Source organism: Physeter macrocephalus, chromosome 19 (assembly GCF_002837175.3).
Source record: "Physeter macrocephalus isolate SW-GA chromosome 19, ASM283717v5, whole genome shotgun sequence".
NCBI classification, from domain to species: Eukaryota; Metazoa; Chordata; class Mammalia; order Artiodactyla; family Physeteridae; genus Physeter; species Physeter macrocephalus.
Window position 1 is genome coordinate 45,290,501 of NC_041232.1, and position 15,588 is coordinate 45,306,088.

The 15,588-nt window shown below is 41.2% G+C and overlaps 1 protein-coding gene across 2 annotated transcripts in view; it reads right to left on the reverse strand.

The window, feature by feature from the left end:
• GAREM1 (GRB2 associated regulator of MAPK1 subtype 1) overlaps positions 1–14,360 on the reverse strand; it is a 222,426-nt gene extending 208,066 nt beyond the window's left edge. For both annotated transcript variants that reach the window (XM_024120500.3, XM_024120499.3), the window contains exon 1: positions 14,230–14,360. In XM_024120500.3, the coding sequence (XP_023976268.1) occupies positions 14,230–14,350 (121 nt within the window). In that variant the 5' untranslated portion in view covers positions 14,351–14,360. The remainder of the gene's footprint in view (positions 1–14,229) is intronic.
• Between the last annotated feature and the right edge of the window lie 1,228 nt (positions 14,361–15,588).

Genomic DNA, 15,588 nt, shown 5'->3' on the forward strand with positions numbered 1-15,588 from the left:
TGGTGTGCTGAATTGGGCGATTGGGATTGACATGTGTACACTGATGTGTATAAAATTGATGACTAATAAGAACCTGCAGTATAAACAAACAAAGAAAACCACTAACACTAAACTTTCAGTGGGTTATTTGTGTGGGACTATGTTAATATAAATGTTTCAGACATTACATGAAATTTCTAAAAAAAGACACTTGTTTAAGTAAAAATTTTAAACTCTTGAATGGATACATATAATATAAACAAAGTCAACAGATAAGGTAAATGTAAATAAGAAAAAATCTCTATTATATATAAACAGCACCTAGAAATTGGCAAGAATAAAATGACAACAGAAAAAGCAGCAAAAAATGTCAATTTGCAGAAGGGCGAGTCTACATGATAAACAGACATATTAAAAGGGCACAAAAATCACTCATGGTCAGGCAAATGCAAAGTAACATAGCAGTTCTATCTCATTTTATGTTCATTAGGCTGGCAAATATTTCTTTTAAACTTTATAACATCTAATGGTTGTCAGAGATTTGGAGAAATGGTATTCTCATACATCAGTGATGGAAACGATAATTGTTACCGACTTTTTGGACAGCATTTGGGCAACCGCTGTTAAATCAGTTCCACTTCTGTGAATTGGGTTCTGATACTGGGATAGAAGACCCACTTTCCCTAAATAATTTTTTCTAAAAAGATTTCATTTTGGTCCTTGCATGTGAGATTGAGAATCAGGAAGACAATGCCATTAAAGATGTCTGGGGGAGAAGTAAAAGATATGTGAGAGAAACCACAGACTTTTATAGAAATAATGAACAAATTAACAACATTATGTACATGGAGGTTTAGTGAGGTATAATTAACAGAGACCAATAACTAGAAACAAGTTGAACACAAATAAACAGAAGAATGAGTATACCCGTACCATGGACTATTATGCAGCTGTTAACAAAGAATGAATTTGTTTTACACCAGATGATTTAGAAAGATTCCCATGAGTGACATAAACAAGAAGCCAAGATGTATAATACACAAGTATGTATAATATAATCCTGTTTTTAAAAAGCAATGACAGAATTTTGTTTCAGTATTGTCTTCGAATCAAGGTTGGTTGGATCCATGGATGCAGAACCCAGGGATACAGAGGGCCACTGTACTATGGCCAGTTTACTATGTGGACTTGAGCAGCCACAGATTCTGGTATCTGTGGGGGTTTTGGAAACAATCCCCTGCAGATACTGAGGGAGGACTGTATATCTAACGTCAATGCAGAATTGTATGAGTATAGAGGAAATATGAAAGATACTCCTGGATTATTAAAGTGGATTGTGTGGGTAGGCAGGGTTGGATTGGAGGAATGGGGGTTGATGTGAAGGGAGAAAGTCAAAAAACAAAAAACAAAAGTGGAAGATAAAATGCCTCGTTTCTGTAAAATTATAAGAGTGTAAGAGAGAAAGAGAATAGAGGATGCAAGAGAGGACAGTCACCAACTTATCTTAGGATGGTGGGACCTCAGATTATCTTTAGTTTTAAAGTATTTCCATGCATTCAAATTTTTAATTGTGAATACCTGATGTTTATAATTGGGAGAAATGAAGTTTTGTTTCATTGTGACAATTTAAAAAACTAAATAGACTATACATGATATTTATAACTTAGTTCATATATTTCTCCTCTTCCCTCCCCCTCTAGTGTCCATTAGCACGAAACTCCTCAGATAGCTACTGTATTCAACTGTATACAACCTGCTCAGATTGATATCTTCCCAACAGTCAAGAAAAAAGACAGAAGACTGGGGGGAGGGGCAAGTACAATTCACAAGCTACCTGATCCCCTGTGAAGTTAATTTGAGGCTTCTTCTTTGGCACTGAAAGATTCTCTTAAAGTCATCTGGTACTGTGCTTTCAGCAACTGTCACCTCAAGCCTCTGATAAAGACAACTATTTATAGAGTCCTCAGGTGCCAAGCTGGCAGTGGGATATGTATTTTATTCCCCCATCAATCACTGTCTATACGTAGAAAGAATTAAACCAGGCTTTCCTTCTCTTATCTCCGGTTCCCTTCTTCTTAAACATTACTACATCAAAGTCGACATTTGCACAGATATTCAACAGAGGAAATGAAACGACATTCAAACTATCACGTTTGCTTCTCTCCTGGTCTTGAAGTTATCCGTGAATCTCTAGAATTTATTCTCTCACATCAGCACTCAGATTCTAAGCTTCAACAGGCTCTCAATTTGCCAAAACCCAATGCTTACGAGAGAGAATAGGAAATGGAATAGAAAACTCTAACTGCCCTAAATGCAGCACTTCAGGGTTCATTATAGATTACATGTAAAAATAACGAAATATTTTTATAAACTTGTCTATTCATTCTTAGTCTTTAAAACCGAATAGTGATGAACCTAGTTTGTCAGCTTAGTTTTATGCAATGCACAGGAATTTGTCAACAATGACGTACCAGTGGGAACTCTCCATGACGTGAATTCAAATTCTGTATGTATAATTATAGTTACGAACACACAGCATGGTTTTATCAAGATTTTCATGAGATTATTGACTGGCCACAATGCAACACTGAACATAACATTTAAATCCAAAATCCAACTCGATGAAGAAAAGTAAATTAACCACACTTATTCAATTTCAGAGACAGAGGTAATACCTATTTATGAACATTAACTGGAAAAAATAGAACAGAAGTTTATAAAGTGATTAAGCCCACCTGAAACCTAGAGATTATTTATAAACATCCTGCAGAAAAACCAAGAATAAAGGACACTAGGATTTCATTTTTATTACAGAAGCTTTAAAAAAAACTCTACCAAAAAACTAAACAAAGAACTCATAAAATTCACAAATATGATAAAATTATTGAATTTATTCTACTAGTCATCAAAGCAATACAAATTAGAAAAAGTACCAATTTTAAAATTATCTAAATTAGCAAAGACTGAAAAACACCTATGATATTCAATGATGCACAATGATATTACTCATTCATTGTTAATGGTACAAACTTTCCCGGATACAATTTAGCAATACACATCAACAATCTAAAAAAAATAAATTTTTTTTAATCCCACTTCCAGGAATCCCAAATAATGAAATGATGTATAAAACTGACAAATTTAAGTATAAAGATAGCCTCAAAAACATAACACTCAAAACAACTAAATGTCTAACAAGTGGAAAATAGTCAAATAAATAATGGTTAATTGGTAACAGAAGAATCACATTCAGTCATGACAATTTTATTTTCAAAGAATATTAATAATGAAAGAAAATGCTCATGATATAATGCAAAATTTTAAAAGTTTTACATATAGCTTGGTCTCACTTTTATATATATTCTCCATTTACATGGCATGCCTGCATAATAGGAAAATGTCAAGAACGGTTACAGGACCTTCCTGGTGGCGCAGTGGTTAAGAATCGGCCTGCCAATGCAGGGGACACGGGTTCGAGCCCTGGTCCGGGAAGATCCCACATGCCGCAGAGCAACTAAGCCCGTGCGCTACAACTACTGAGCCTGCGCTCTAGAGCCCGCGAGTCGGCACCGCAACGCAAAGTAGCCCCCACCTGCCGCAACTAGAGAAAGCCTGCGCATAGCAACGAAGACCCAACGCGGCCCAAGGTAAAAAAAAAAAAAAAAAAAAAAAAAAAAAAAAAAAAGTTACATAACAAATTATATAACCTCTGGAATTAACACTGATATTCATTTCTGTCATTTTCTGTCTACATTTTCCAAATTCTCTATAACAATGATATCCTGGGCGGGGGGAAATGGTATGTTAAAAAAAAAAACCCGCCAAGCCTCTCTGGCAAAAGAAATAGAGCAGGGAAAAAAGCACCTTTAAAAAATTGGACACTTCTTCCCTGGTAGTGCAGTGGTTAAGAATCCGCCTGCCAACGCAGGGGACACGGATTTGAGCCCTGGTCCGGGAAGATCCCACATGCCGCGGAGCAACTAAGCCCGTGCGCCATACCTACTGAGCCTGTGCTCTAGAGCCCGCAAACCACAGCTACTGAAGCCTGCGAGCCACAACTACTGAAGCCCGCACGCCTAGAGCCCATGCTCCGCAACAAGGGAAGCCACCGCAATGAGAAGCCCGCGCACCGCAACGAAGAGTAGCCCCCGCTCGCTGCAACTAGAGAAAGCCCATGCGCAGAAACAAACACCCAATGCAGCCAAAAAAAAAAAAAAAAAATTGGACAACTATCCCCATTGTATATATCAGGTCAGGGGCAAAACCTGAGAAGTAGACAAACCAAAAAAGAATGTGAGAGTGCCTTCTAACAACAATTTCTTAGAGTACACAACTTTTCATGGCTTACTGATAAAGTACTTCCACCTCTAATAAGGGGCCTCTTAAATAGAACCGCTTTAAGGTTTTAGCTCAAGGATGAAGAGAGAAAAGTAAGTTGGGGCAAGAAGTTCCTACTCTCTTAGCTAAGGAAGAACCTGAACAAGGAGATGTCAAGGAATTAGGGCCCAAAGCATGACTTTTATTTTTTTCTTAAGATGCACAGTACCTTTATTTATTTATTTTAAAATTAATTTTTATTGGAGTACAGTTGATTTACAATGTTGTGTTAGTTTCGGCTGTACAGCAAAGTCATCAGTTATACATATACATATATCCACTCTTTTTAAGATTCTATTCCCATATAAGCCATTACAGAGTATTGAGTAGAGTTCCCTGTGCTATACAGGAGGTTCTTACTAGTTATTTACAAGGCATGACTATTTTAGCAAGTTTTGAATAGGAGAAAAAAGGTAAAGAAAAGGCATCAAAGCAAAAATCTGAATGGCAAAAGCTGCTAGGCGGCTCCCAATATTCATTGCTCCCCTCTCCTGCAGTAAAAAACCCTGGGCACTGTGCCCAGTTAAGACTCCAGTTCTTTGCCTTCCTGCCCATATAGGAGTGTGTAAGTCCTGACCAATGAGATGTAAGTGCGGTGCAGTAAAACACACCCTTTTTCCCTTCCTCCTGTCTGGGATGCAGACACGATTGCTGGAGCTCTAGCAGCCACTGAGAACCATAAAGTCAAAACTACCTCTGAGGATGACAGAGCAGAAAGACATGAGGAGCCTGGGTCCTTGACTCTGTGGATCTGCCCTATCATCCTGGACCGTGTTCCTTTAGACTTTTGTTACATGAAAAAGAAATCGCCACTTTTTTTTTTTTGGTCCCTGTTACACACAGTTGAAATTAACCTAAACTGATGTACCTGGCCATGCTGAGCTTGTGAAAATTTTTCTCTTGATCCTGTCTACTCTCAGTGGCTCCCTTCCTCTTAACAGACCAAAGACTGGACCAAAATAAACAGGAAAAAATAACAGCAGAATATCTTAATGAAGCTTTATGTTCTTTATTATTTTTAAATAAGTAATCTGAACCTTCTAGAGCTCTCGCTCTCTTTAGGCATAACTAATTGAATTGTTTTTAACTTGGGTCTGGTGCTTGACTGATTTTGCGGGTCGGTGGTCCAAGGTAAAAATGGATCCTGCATTACATTAAATGTTAACCTGAAACAAATTGAAGATTTCATAGCACAAGCTACTGGGGACCAGGAATGACAATGGAATAGATGTTATGTCCTTGATTCCAGCCATTCCCTACTTGCCCATTGCTGCTAAAGGAAGAGAGTGGCAATTCAAAGTGAATATCAATCACGGAGTATAGCGTCTGCATTGATGGATGGCCTGGAGTTATTCAAGTGAGCTTCCTCTGGCATTTCATTAACGTTTTTTTGAATGGATGACAAAAATCTCTTATAACCAGCGCTTCCTAATTACCTACAAGGTAACAGATATGTTTAAAAATAGAAAAGTAAATATTTACCCTTTTCCAGTTACTTTTGGATATTTGAATCTGGTTCCCTGCTAGGAGGAAAATAATTAGTTCAATGTGAACTAATTATCAAGAGCAAATTTTCATTTCTAACATCTTAAAGTCTGGTATTGAGAAAACTGTCACCTTGAAAAAAAAAAATCTGACCAAGGAAATTTTTCTCTACTGAGTGGAAAAAAACAACAGAACACAACCTATTTTAAATCTTCACAAGGATACAAACATAAGCACTGCTCACAATTACATTCCTCTCTAAGCTATAACCAGGGCTAATCGTAGTAACTTACTGTACATGTTAAATATTAGCCTGAATAACAACTAGCTTCATAACTATAAGACTTCACATTGCATTTTGAATTCAATAACTTGATATTTATTAAACAACCATTCAAGTCATCAAAGCCCAAGTGGTATTTAAATACTTCAAAGTAGGTTTAAGAAGTAGCAGAATCAATTAAAATGACTTGCCTATAAGTATATATAAAGTAATTAATCCCCAGAACTAGAAAAGGGCTCAGGAATATTGGTTTTTCCTTTTTATTTTACCACTATGTAATACTCATGCAATGGCAGAAAAGGAAACTCACTGTCTGGGATTAAGACACTATGGTTTCAAGTCAATCTTGGGGCTATTCTAGGAAGATGACAACTGTATCAAATTAGCAGTTGTAGTTTTGTAACACTACTTAACCAAGTGGCTTGTTTTGCTTAGAAGTAAAAATCCCTGGTGCCCTGAGAAGATGAGACAATGGACAGTTAAATGGCTAGCTCACTATCCAATCGGGTTTTTCTTTATTGTTTTAAGAGTTGACTAGTTCCAAAGATTTATGGTATTCTAGGTGATATAAGATTAAAAATTCAATGACATAACTCCATGTAATATATAAAGAAGGCGTCTTAATTTCAGAATGAAAGAACTAGTAAGAAAGCAAAAAAAATTTGAAAAAATGAGTTGTAATTTCTAGAAATAACTTATTTACAATATTGATAACTAATGACCCTAAGAATCATTATTTCATCATGATGCTCTACAAGTCTCTATTTTTCCTACTGCTAATTTTAGGACCTACCACCTTATCTCAAGTGGAACAAGCGTGAAATTCTATGTCAGACTAGCAGAGGTCATAGACAGCTTTAGTAATACTGATATTTTGGACCTTAAAAATGTTAACACTGAGATTTGCTTATTAATTTATTACATTCTTACTGAATGCCTCCTATGTACCAGGCATTGTGCTTAGAAGCTGGGAAACAGTAAAAATTACCCTAAATACCTTTAACCTGAAATTCGAGTAAACAATCTTGTGAAACTGGGAACAGGGGTGGAGGCTGAGATGTGGGGGGAGAATCTTCATGTGGAAATGTCATCTAAAAGAGGAGTTAATCCCATGAGATTTAAAAAATATTTTAGCAGGTATATTTTGTCAAGTATGACAAAATAATACATAAACCAGCAATAAAAGTTATTTTTCAGGGCTTCCCTGGTGGCGCAGTGGTTGCGCGTCCGCCTGCCGATGCAGGGGAACCGGGTTCGCGCCCCGGTCTGGGAGGATCCCACGTGCCGCGGAGCGGCTGGGCCCGTGAGCCATGGCCGCTGAGCCTGCGCGTCCGGAGCCTGTGCTCCGCAACGGGAGAGGCCGCAGCAGAGGGAGGCCCGCATACCACAAAAAAAAAAAAAAAAAAAAAAAAAAAGTTATTTTTCAAGTTGCATATAATAGCTGGTCTTCTTAAAATTGATAGCTCTGCTGAAGACGAGAGGGAGTTTATGAGTCTTCCTAGAACTGCAGCTTAGTAAGTGAAAAGACAGATACCTCAAGAATCTCAAACAAAAATAAACGAGTTTACAAGCTGGTCTACTAGAACTTGCTATTTCAACAAGGCAGCCAAATGAGGTAGAGACTAAAATACTCTCTCTTTAAACTATGATGCAGTTGATCACAATGGTCAAACCAGTTTTCCTTTTACAGATGAACCGAGCATCTTAAGAGTTTTTTTACTGGTCATGTGGATACTCATGTAAGACTTTCAAAACAGCCATCTTACTTGAAAAGCAAGAGCATTCAAGGAGCCATGTCCAAATCTCGTCTTGTGGGTCTAAATGTTTACCTCCGTCCACTGTCCTCCACAAGGTCCTCTCCTATTCTTTTTTCATAATTTTTAGGCATGGCCAACTAGAATACATGACAACGAGAGGAAAGTAAAAGTATATGGTATATAAAAGAATATTCAAGAGACTTTCTTCATAACCCACCTTGTGTATAAACATCATACTAGACACTTCTTTCCTGCTAACAGCTCTCCAACTATAGGTGCTCTGAAAATCATCATCAGTCTGATAAAAGCATTGATGAGTATGTACTAAAAAAAAGATTCCAGTGTCTCAGCATCACTAGGTCAGGCTCACATGTGGTTCTGGATTAAGTTAAAACCTAAAGTTAAAACTAACTTCCTGTCTCTCCCAAACCCAATCTTGGTTGAGTTAGTTTACAAGACCTTCTCTCTGATAAAGACCTTACACCACCTTTTTATAACCTGTGTATTACTAAGTCAATAACCTGGAATACTCAGAAGGAAATGGACTGAAGTCACACAGAACGTTTCCCTCAGCTTCTTTATCTGTAAGGATAGCAAAATCTATTTATTATTCACTGGACTTCTGTTACCTAAATGATAGGCAACAGAAGGGGAGGCTTCTGAAGCCTCCCCATCAACTGCTCTGAGCCTGCACTACGTCAATCTTACATATACATTGTTTTAAAATACATATGTATTGGGAATTCCCTGGCAGTCCAGTGGTTAAGACTCCAAGCTTCCACCACAGGGGGCACAGGTTGGATCCCTGGTGGGGGAACTAAGATCCTGCAAGCCACGTGGTGAGGCCAAAAAACAATAAATTAACTAAAAATAATAATAAAATACACATGTTTTCACATATATTATTGCATTTAACTATCATAGTAAGTAAATACATAAGATTGTAGGCTGCATGAGGACAGAGGTTTTTGTCTGATTTGTTCCGTGCTACTGTCCCAATACCTATAACAGGGTTTGACACTTAGTAGGGCCTTAATAAATATTATCTTATTGAATAAACAGATTAATGAATAACTATGAGATTCATGGGCAAGTATAACGTACATTATTTTTTTCTGCATGAGAAAACTTTAATACCAATCAAAGGGATTAAGAGACTGCCCAAGATCACATGGCTAAGAAATGGCAATGCATGTAACTGAACGGAGGTTTCTAGGCTCCAAATCCAGGATCCTTTCAGCAACTGTCTCACTTGGGGCATATGTATCCTCTTACAATTTAGAATGCCAGGGGAAATGAAACCAAAGATAAGCATAGCACATCTTCCCGGAAAAAGAGATTAAGTTACTTTAGAAAAAAATTTTAATATATATTAAAGTAACACCAGTCATGGAGCAGATTTTGGGAATTTACATTAATTTCAAAGATAAAACTTGAATCTATAAACACCTTTGACATTTGCAAACAGCCACGTGGACCCTCACTGCCATCTGAGTGTCCACCTTGTTTCTGCACCATCAGCTCTCCAGGCACTTACATGGTAAAGTTAGAGAAGCAGTTCAGCAGAAAGCAAATACCAAAGCTCCCCACAGTCCCAACACACCTGGGGCTTAGAGTCAACTCTGATTCCTCCGCAAAGCTAGGAGGGACAGATTGCTGCTAATTTATACGCAGCTGCCTCCAACACCCACCATCTTTATTTCTCTCTCCCTGGCAGTTCACGCAGCCTTGGTCTTCCTCCTTCTTTCAGCAGACAGGACCATAAGCTCACCTTTCGCTGCTCTAGACCAGCATTCTTTGAACTGGGATATGTGTCTGAAGCAAAGCCAACACTTCCCAAGGGGTTCACCATCACAGCTATAAGTGAGTCAATTTCTAAATCCCCAACTTCCAAATATTCTCTTGTCTGAAAACTGATCTGCCTGAAACCAAGACTGGGATGGAGGGACATCCATCTCCTGACCAAGGGAAGCTGTCCTCCATCACCTCCCCTTCGCAAAGGTCCTTCTCCCACTTTACAAAAGCAATGCATCTACATCACCTTCACCAGATCTTTCTAATCTTCATTACCCCAGGATGTAAAGAACACAGGGCTCAGGGTACTAACAAAGGAACAAATAAAAATGCTGATGCCTGTTGAGGATCAAGTCTCCAGCACTTGGGCAACTCCTTCTCTAAGACAGGTAATTTCCACTTGTTTGTTTTAAACAACCTGAAATATTTAAATAAAAAGAGCCTTATGGCCAAAAGAAATACAAAATACTACATTTCAATTTATATTCTTTTTTGTTACATAAGACAGAGTGATCACTAAGACACTTTCATGCATAAAACTATATTACACTGGGAGACACTGCTTTGGGAAAGATCTCCGGTGTTCTCTTTATTTACTGCAAGTAACAAATCCTTCCTTCTACCAAAACAAACGAACAAACAAAAAAATTATATTACATTGGGATAGAATTCTGTAGGGGAAGGGAAATGGAAATATGAATTTAAGGAGAAAAAGGAAAGATGTAAGAATTTTACTGTTAAGAACTTACTCCTGCATTTTTAAAAATGAATGATACTGGGAATTAAATACAGATCCCACTACAGAGTTTTTAAAATGATGTAACAATTTAAAAAGTCAACATTTACAGTATGCTGAAAAATGGCATCCTTTGCAACTATTTAAACTTAGGATGAAAAGTTTTAGCAATGAACTTAAAAACGTGCTTAGGGTACAGGGTTTTACAGAATTTTTAGGCACTACAAGAGCAAAAAAAAGTTGTAAGAACACTGCTGTAGAACAACCCTTCAGAACCCTTCCAAGACAAAATATTGAAGAGACAGAGAAAGAACAATTTCCCCACCTACCTAGCTTTGAGCGAGGATGGGTTGATGATGGGGTGCGGATTAGCATTCTCTCAACCCTCTTCTTAGTCATAAACACATTTGTTGAACCTGGTTCTGCAGCCAAGTTTCTAAAATCGATGATGAAGTTAGATATCTGATCTTAACTGCATTGCTGACGGGGATTAGACACTGGCTGAAGAGATGTATCTCACTCCTAAGGAGAACCGCTAGAGTACCTTTCTTTTAGTCTCCAGAAAGACTCATGAGACCATACCATAAAGGCTCACTAATTTTGTATTTATCTTACACGATGACACATTTCGCCACTGGGGATGGAATACTGAATGTGTCTGACTGGCATTTCATTAGTGACATGTATGAGGCAAAGAACTGGAAAGCTCTTACTTATTGTGTAGTTAGTATGTTAAACATGGCAAATGTCCTAAGGAGTAATGTCAACAGACACATCTACATACCCTAAGCCCTCAGACTCCGCTTTTTTCTTTCTTTCTCAGATTCTGTACTCTCTTCTCCTCTGCCTCTTACCTCTTCTCAGCCACTCCTTTAGGAAGCAGGAAATCGTCTAGATAATGATGGATGAGGCCGGCGCTTAATTCGATGTCTACACTGTTTTAAAAATATTGACTTTCCTGTCCTCAAGCTCTCAGAGAGACAGTGGGGCTATTGAGAGCAGACGTTAGACCTACTCTAAATCTACTCCCATTTAGTAGAAGGAGGTAGTACAGTTTGAGATAAAAGGTGTTTTTAGAATCGGAAAGTCAGCTGAAAATCACAGTCCACCATTTACTAGGTATGTCGCTCAATTTCTCTAAATCTCAAGGCTCGCCAAGTCCTTAAAATGGGGTGCTAAGGATGAGACAAAATACATCAAGCACTTAGAAATGTACCAGCACATAGTAGGCCTTCAATAATCAACAGTTATGAAATCAGATGTTTAATGGTTTTAATGACTGCTTAAAATAGCCAACAGTTTTCTCTGGACATAATGTCAACTACTGTCATGTTTTTCAATTTCTTTAACCTCTTTGAAAACAAGTGATTTGGAAAATGACTACCTTTCATGTATAAGTATAGGGTGTGCGTGTATAAAATGTACCTGCAGTACTAAAACCGGCAAAAGGACATACACAGGATGACGACTGCACAAATTTCACATACAGCATGGTGGCATATCCTTAACATGTTCTAAGCACTGCTGTGAAACATTTTAAAACATAAGCATGGAATCTATCATCAGTTCTTTTAAAGTCTATCCAAATTTAATTGGTAATCTAACACTTCCCCCTTCAAATTAGCAGAGTTTTTTTTTTTTTTTGGTTGTTTGTAAAATACTTATTATTTTAAGGCTATGGGGACACTGGTACTCCCACAATTCTCATTTGTGTATAAGTGAGTACAACCTCTAAAGCAATTTGACAATGTGTATCAAGGACTTAAAACGGATCTACATGCTTACTCAGCAGGGAAGGAATACATACTAACCCAAACAAACAGATTTATGTACAAGAGTATTCATTACATCACAACTTAATAATAGTAAAAAATGAAGTCGCTTGATGTCCACTGCATTGGGACTAGATATACAGCCATCATCCCATGGAACATCATGCAGCTTAAAAAAAAAAAATTAAATACGATGGGATTAAGTGAAAGAAGCAAGGTATAAAGCAGTATTTGGCTATTATTTCAAATTTGTGTATGCCACTGTGATTCTCAAGCAGGAATAAGAGAAAACGTACAATAAAGAATTGGAATTACACGTAGTGATCAAAATCCACAGCTTGAAAGGACACGCTGTTAAGACTTGCTACCCACGTCCTAATTTTAAAAAGAAGTGTGGGATGAGTACACTGCTGATTCAGACCCTTTTTATGAATGGCGGAGAGAGGAAAGTGGATAATAAAGCTAACATGTCTGCAACTGGTATTCAGCCTCTTTAAACTTTCAGTTTAATGAAACTTTTGGGTGACTTTTACACCACACACACCAATGTTCACTACCTAGCTAGTTAAGTTTTGGGGGAGTGTGCAGAGATGAGAGACGGTAGGAAAAGGTGAGGACTCACATAACCTTCCAATATGCACACTTTTGCACGGTGTAAGAGTAAATGACTGTCAGCACACATAAACACACACACACACACACACTCTGATTCAGATCTATAGACGCATATTTAAAGCACGCCCACTCTAAGCAAAAATGCCTCAACACACCACCTGACCCTCCCTGAACTCACGTGCACTGCATTACTACTTTTAAAACTCTTAGTTTATTCCAAAGCCCACCCAAGACTGTTTTCCAGCGTTCATGAACTTTCCTGCCTTTATTTTTCACGTCAGTACTTCAAATGTCTGATCTAACCCCACAGAAAAGAACGGGAACAAAAATGCCTTTGGACGTTTATACGTCTCATGTTACTCACTCCTGTACTCCAGAAAAGGAGTAAACCAAGTTCTTGTGACTTGAAATGACATCTTTCTGCTCAGTGCTGTTCTGACTTGGCCTGTGTGACCACAGCTCTACCTGCTTGCCCGCCAGCCTGCGCCCAGGTGCTTCTGGCAGCCCCACAGCAGAAGCAAGCCTGTTTCTGCAAACAGTCTGAAATCGCACGAAGCCAAAATCAACTAAGTTATTGCCAAAACACAAAGGACAAAACACACCTAAACTGCCACCTTACATGTCAGAACTCGAAAACTGAAAAGTATCTATTTGCTTGACAGTATGCACATCCATCTACTTGTTTTCAGATGTCAACCTGCAGAACAAACAGCTGGGAGACGTTTGGTTGGTTTCTGGTTGTCAATTTCAGGAAACACAAGCATTTCTTAGTTCCTAGCTCACGTTCCAAGTCAATACAGGTTTTGGTGTATTTTCAATTTTTTTCCAGACTAGAAAGGCGCTAAGCTAATAATTAACCTTAAGCATACCATCACCTCTGCTAAAAACATTTTCTACACACAGCCCTAAATTACCTTCTCTTCAGTTAAACAAAACAGACAAGCTGTAATAAAACGTCTCCGAGAAATGTGATCTCTTTCATTGGTCACCCAGGGGCCTTTCCCCTAAAATCTGTTCCTTCTTGTGGCGGAGGGAGAGGAGACTATCCAAAATAAAGGTGCCACCCAACGCACAATTATTGTGTAAGAAAGTTGCCTAAGATAACTCATACAGGGTTTCCCAGGTTGAGTAATTCTTACAGGCGGGTGAAGAGGGACAGCTCGCCTGCAAGATTACTATCTGCAGAGGCTTCCCTTATGTTGATTTTTTTTTTTTTTTTTGCGTCCTTTTAAATTATACTACTAGGGCTCTGATTTTCACACCTCTAGCTGCTGCTGGGGGGAGTTGAAAGCGACGCGCCAGGGCTGCGGCAGCCGCTCGAGCAAAGTCCAACGCTGGGGGGCGGGCAGCCCACTCCCCACAGGGTCCCACCCTCCCGGGCACACGCGTGCAGAGACGCGCCGAGGCTGCGGTCCGCGGGCAGGGACTCACCGCTGTCCAGCCGCGCGATCTGGGGCAGTCGGTAAGTGCTGACCAGCAGGTCCAGCGGAACGGCCACCGAGCTCCACTTCACATCCTTGAGGCTGCAGCCCAGCGAGGGCGCCGGGTCCATCTTCCCCGCCTCCTCCGGCCCCGCGCTCCCGCCGCCGCCGCCTGCACTACCCGCGCCTCGGCGGCCGCCGCTGCTCGCACTTGCGGTCTGGGGCGCGCGGAAGGCGCCGGGCACTCTTGCCGCGGGCACCCCGGGGGCGCGGCGGCTGCGGCGGCGGGGAGGGAGGGGGCCCGCGGCCGGCTCAGCTGCCGCTGCGGGACATGGCCGGGGCGCCCCGCGTGCCCTCAAGCCCGGAGAGGACTCGCAGCAACCCGGCGGCGGCGGGCGGCGGCGGCCGGGGTGTATGCGGCGGCTCCCGCTCCGCCTCCTCCTCTGGCCCCGGGTCTGCAGCTGCGGCGGCCGCCCGCTCGCCTCCTCCTTCTTTTACCCCTCCTTTCCTCCGCCTGGAGCGTGTGAGGAGGAGCCGCGGGTCTGAGAAACGCCATAGCAGCGTTCCCAGCACTGACTAATCAACAAGGTGCGAGCGACGCCTGCGCAGCTCGGGGAGACACCGCCCCCGCCTCCGTCCCCGCCTCCGCCCCCGCCTCCCCGGCACCACCCTCCCCGGCACCACCCGCCCCGCCCCGCCCCGCCTCCCTCTCGGCCTCCTCCCGCTGTCGCCCTGCTGGCTCCGTTCGGCTTCGGCTCTCGGGTCTGGCAGCGGCTCAGTCGGCTCGGCGCGCTCCGCAAGCTTTAGCTCTCGCTCCCCCATCCGACCGTTCGGGGGCCCTGCACCCTCGCCCGGGCGCCACCGCGCGCCCGCACTCCTTCGCTGCCCAGGGCCTGCCCGAAGGGCGCCCTGGAAGGACGCAGCGAGCTCAGGAATCTTTCTCAGTCTTCATGTCGGGCACTCTACCGTCTACCCCGACCCTGTTAGCACTGGAGTTGCTACTACAGGACACAAAAAAGACCTGTTTGGTGCCCACCTCTTGAGAGTGCCACAGACAAACGAAGCTGGGAAAGGCAGGCGGGGAGCATCCCCTGCCGTGTCCTCCGCACCCCGACCCCAGCCCCCGCCAATCCTACAATTCTCTAGAAACGCAGCTGGAAGTTACCCCCAGCAGTCTAGACTTCGGCTGCTAGGCAGGATGAAAAAGGCCGAAGCACCGAGAAGCAGAAAGGTAATGAATGATCAGTACCCACGCAGGGGAAGGTGACTGTCGGCTTAGTACCTTCATTGTATGGACAAGCTGCTGGAGACCGCAGAGGATGAGGGTAACAACAGCCGTGGACACGCCAAGGGTTACTGGGAGACGACT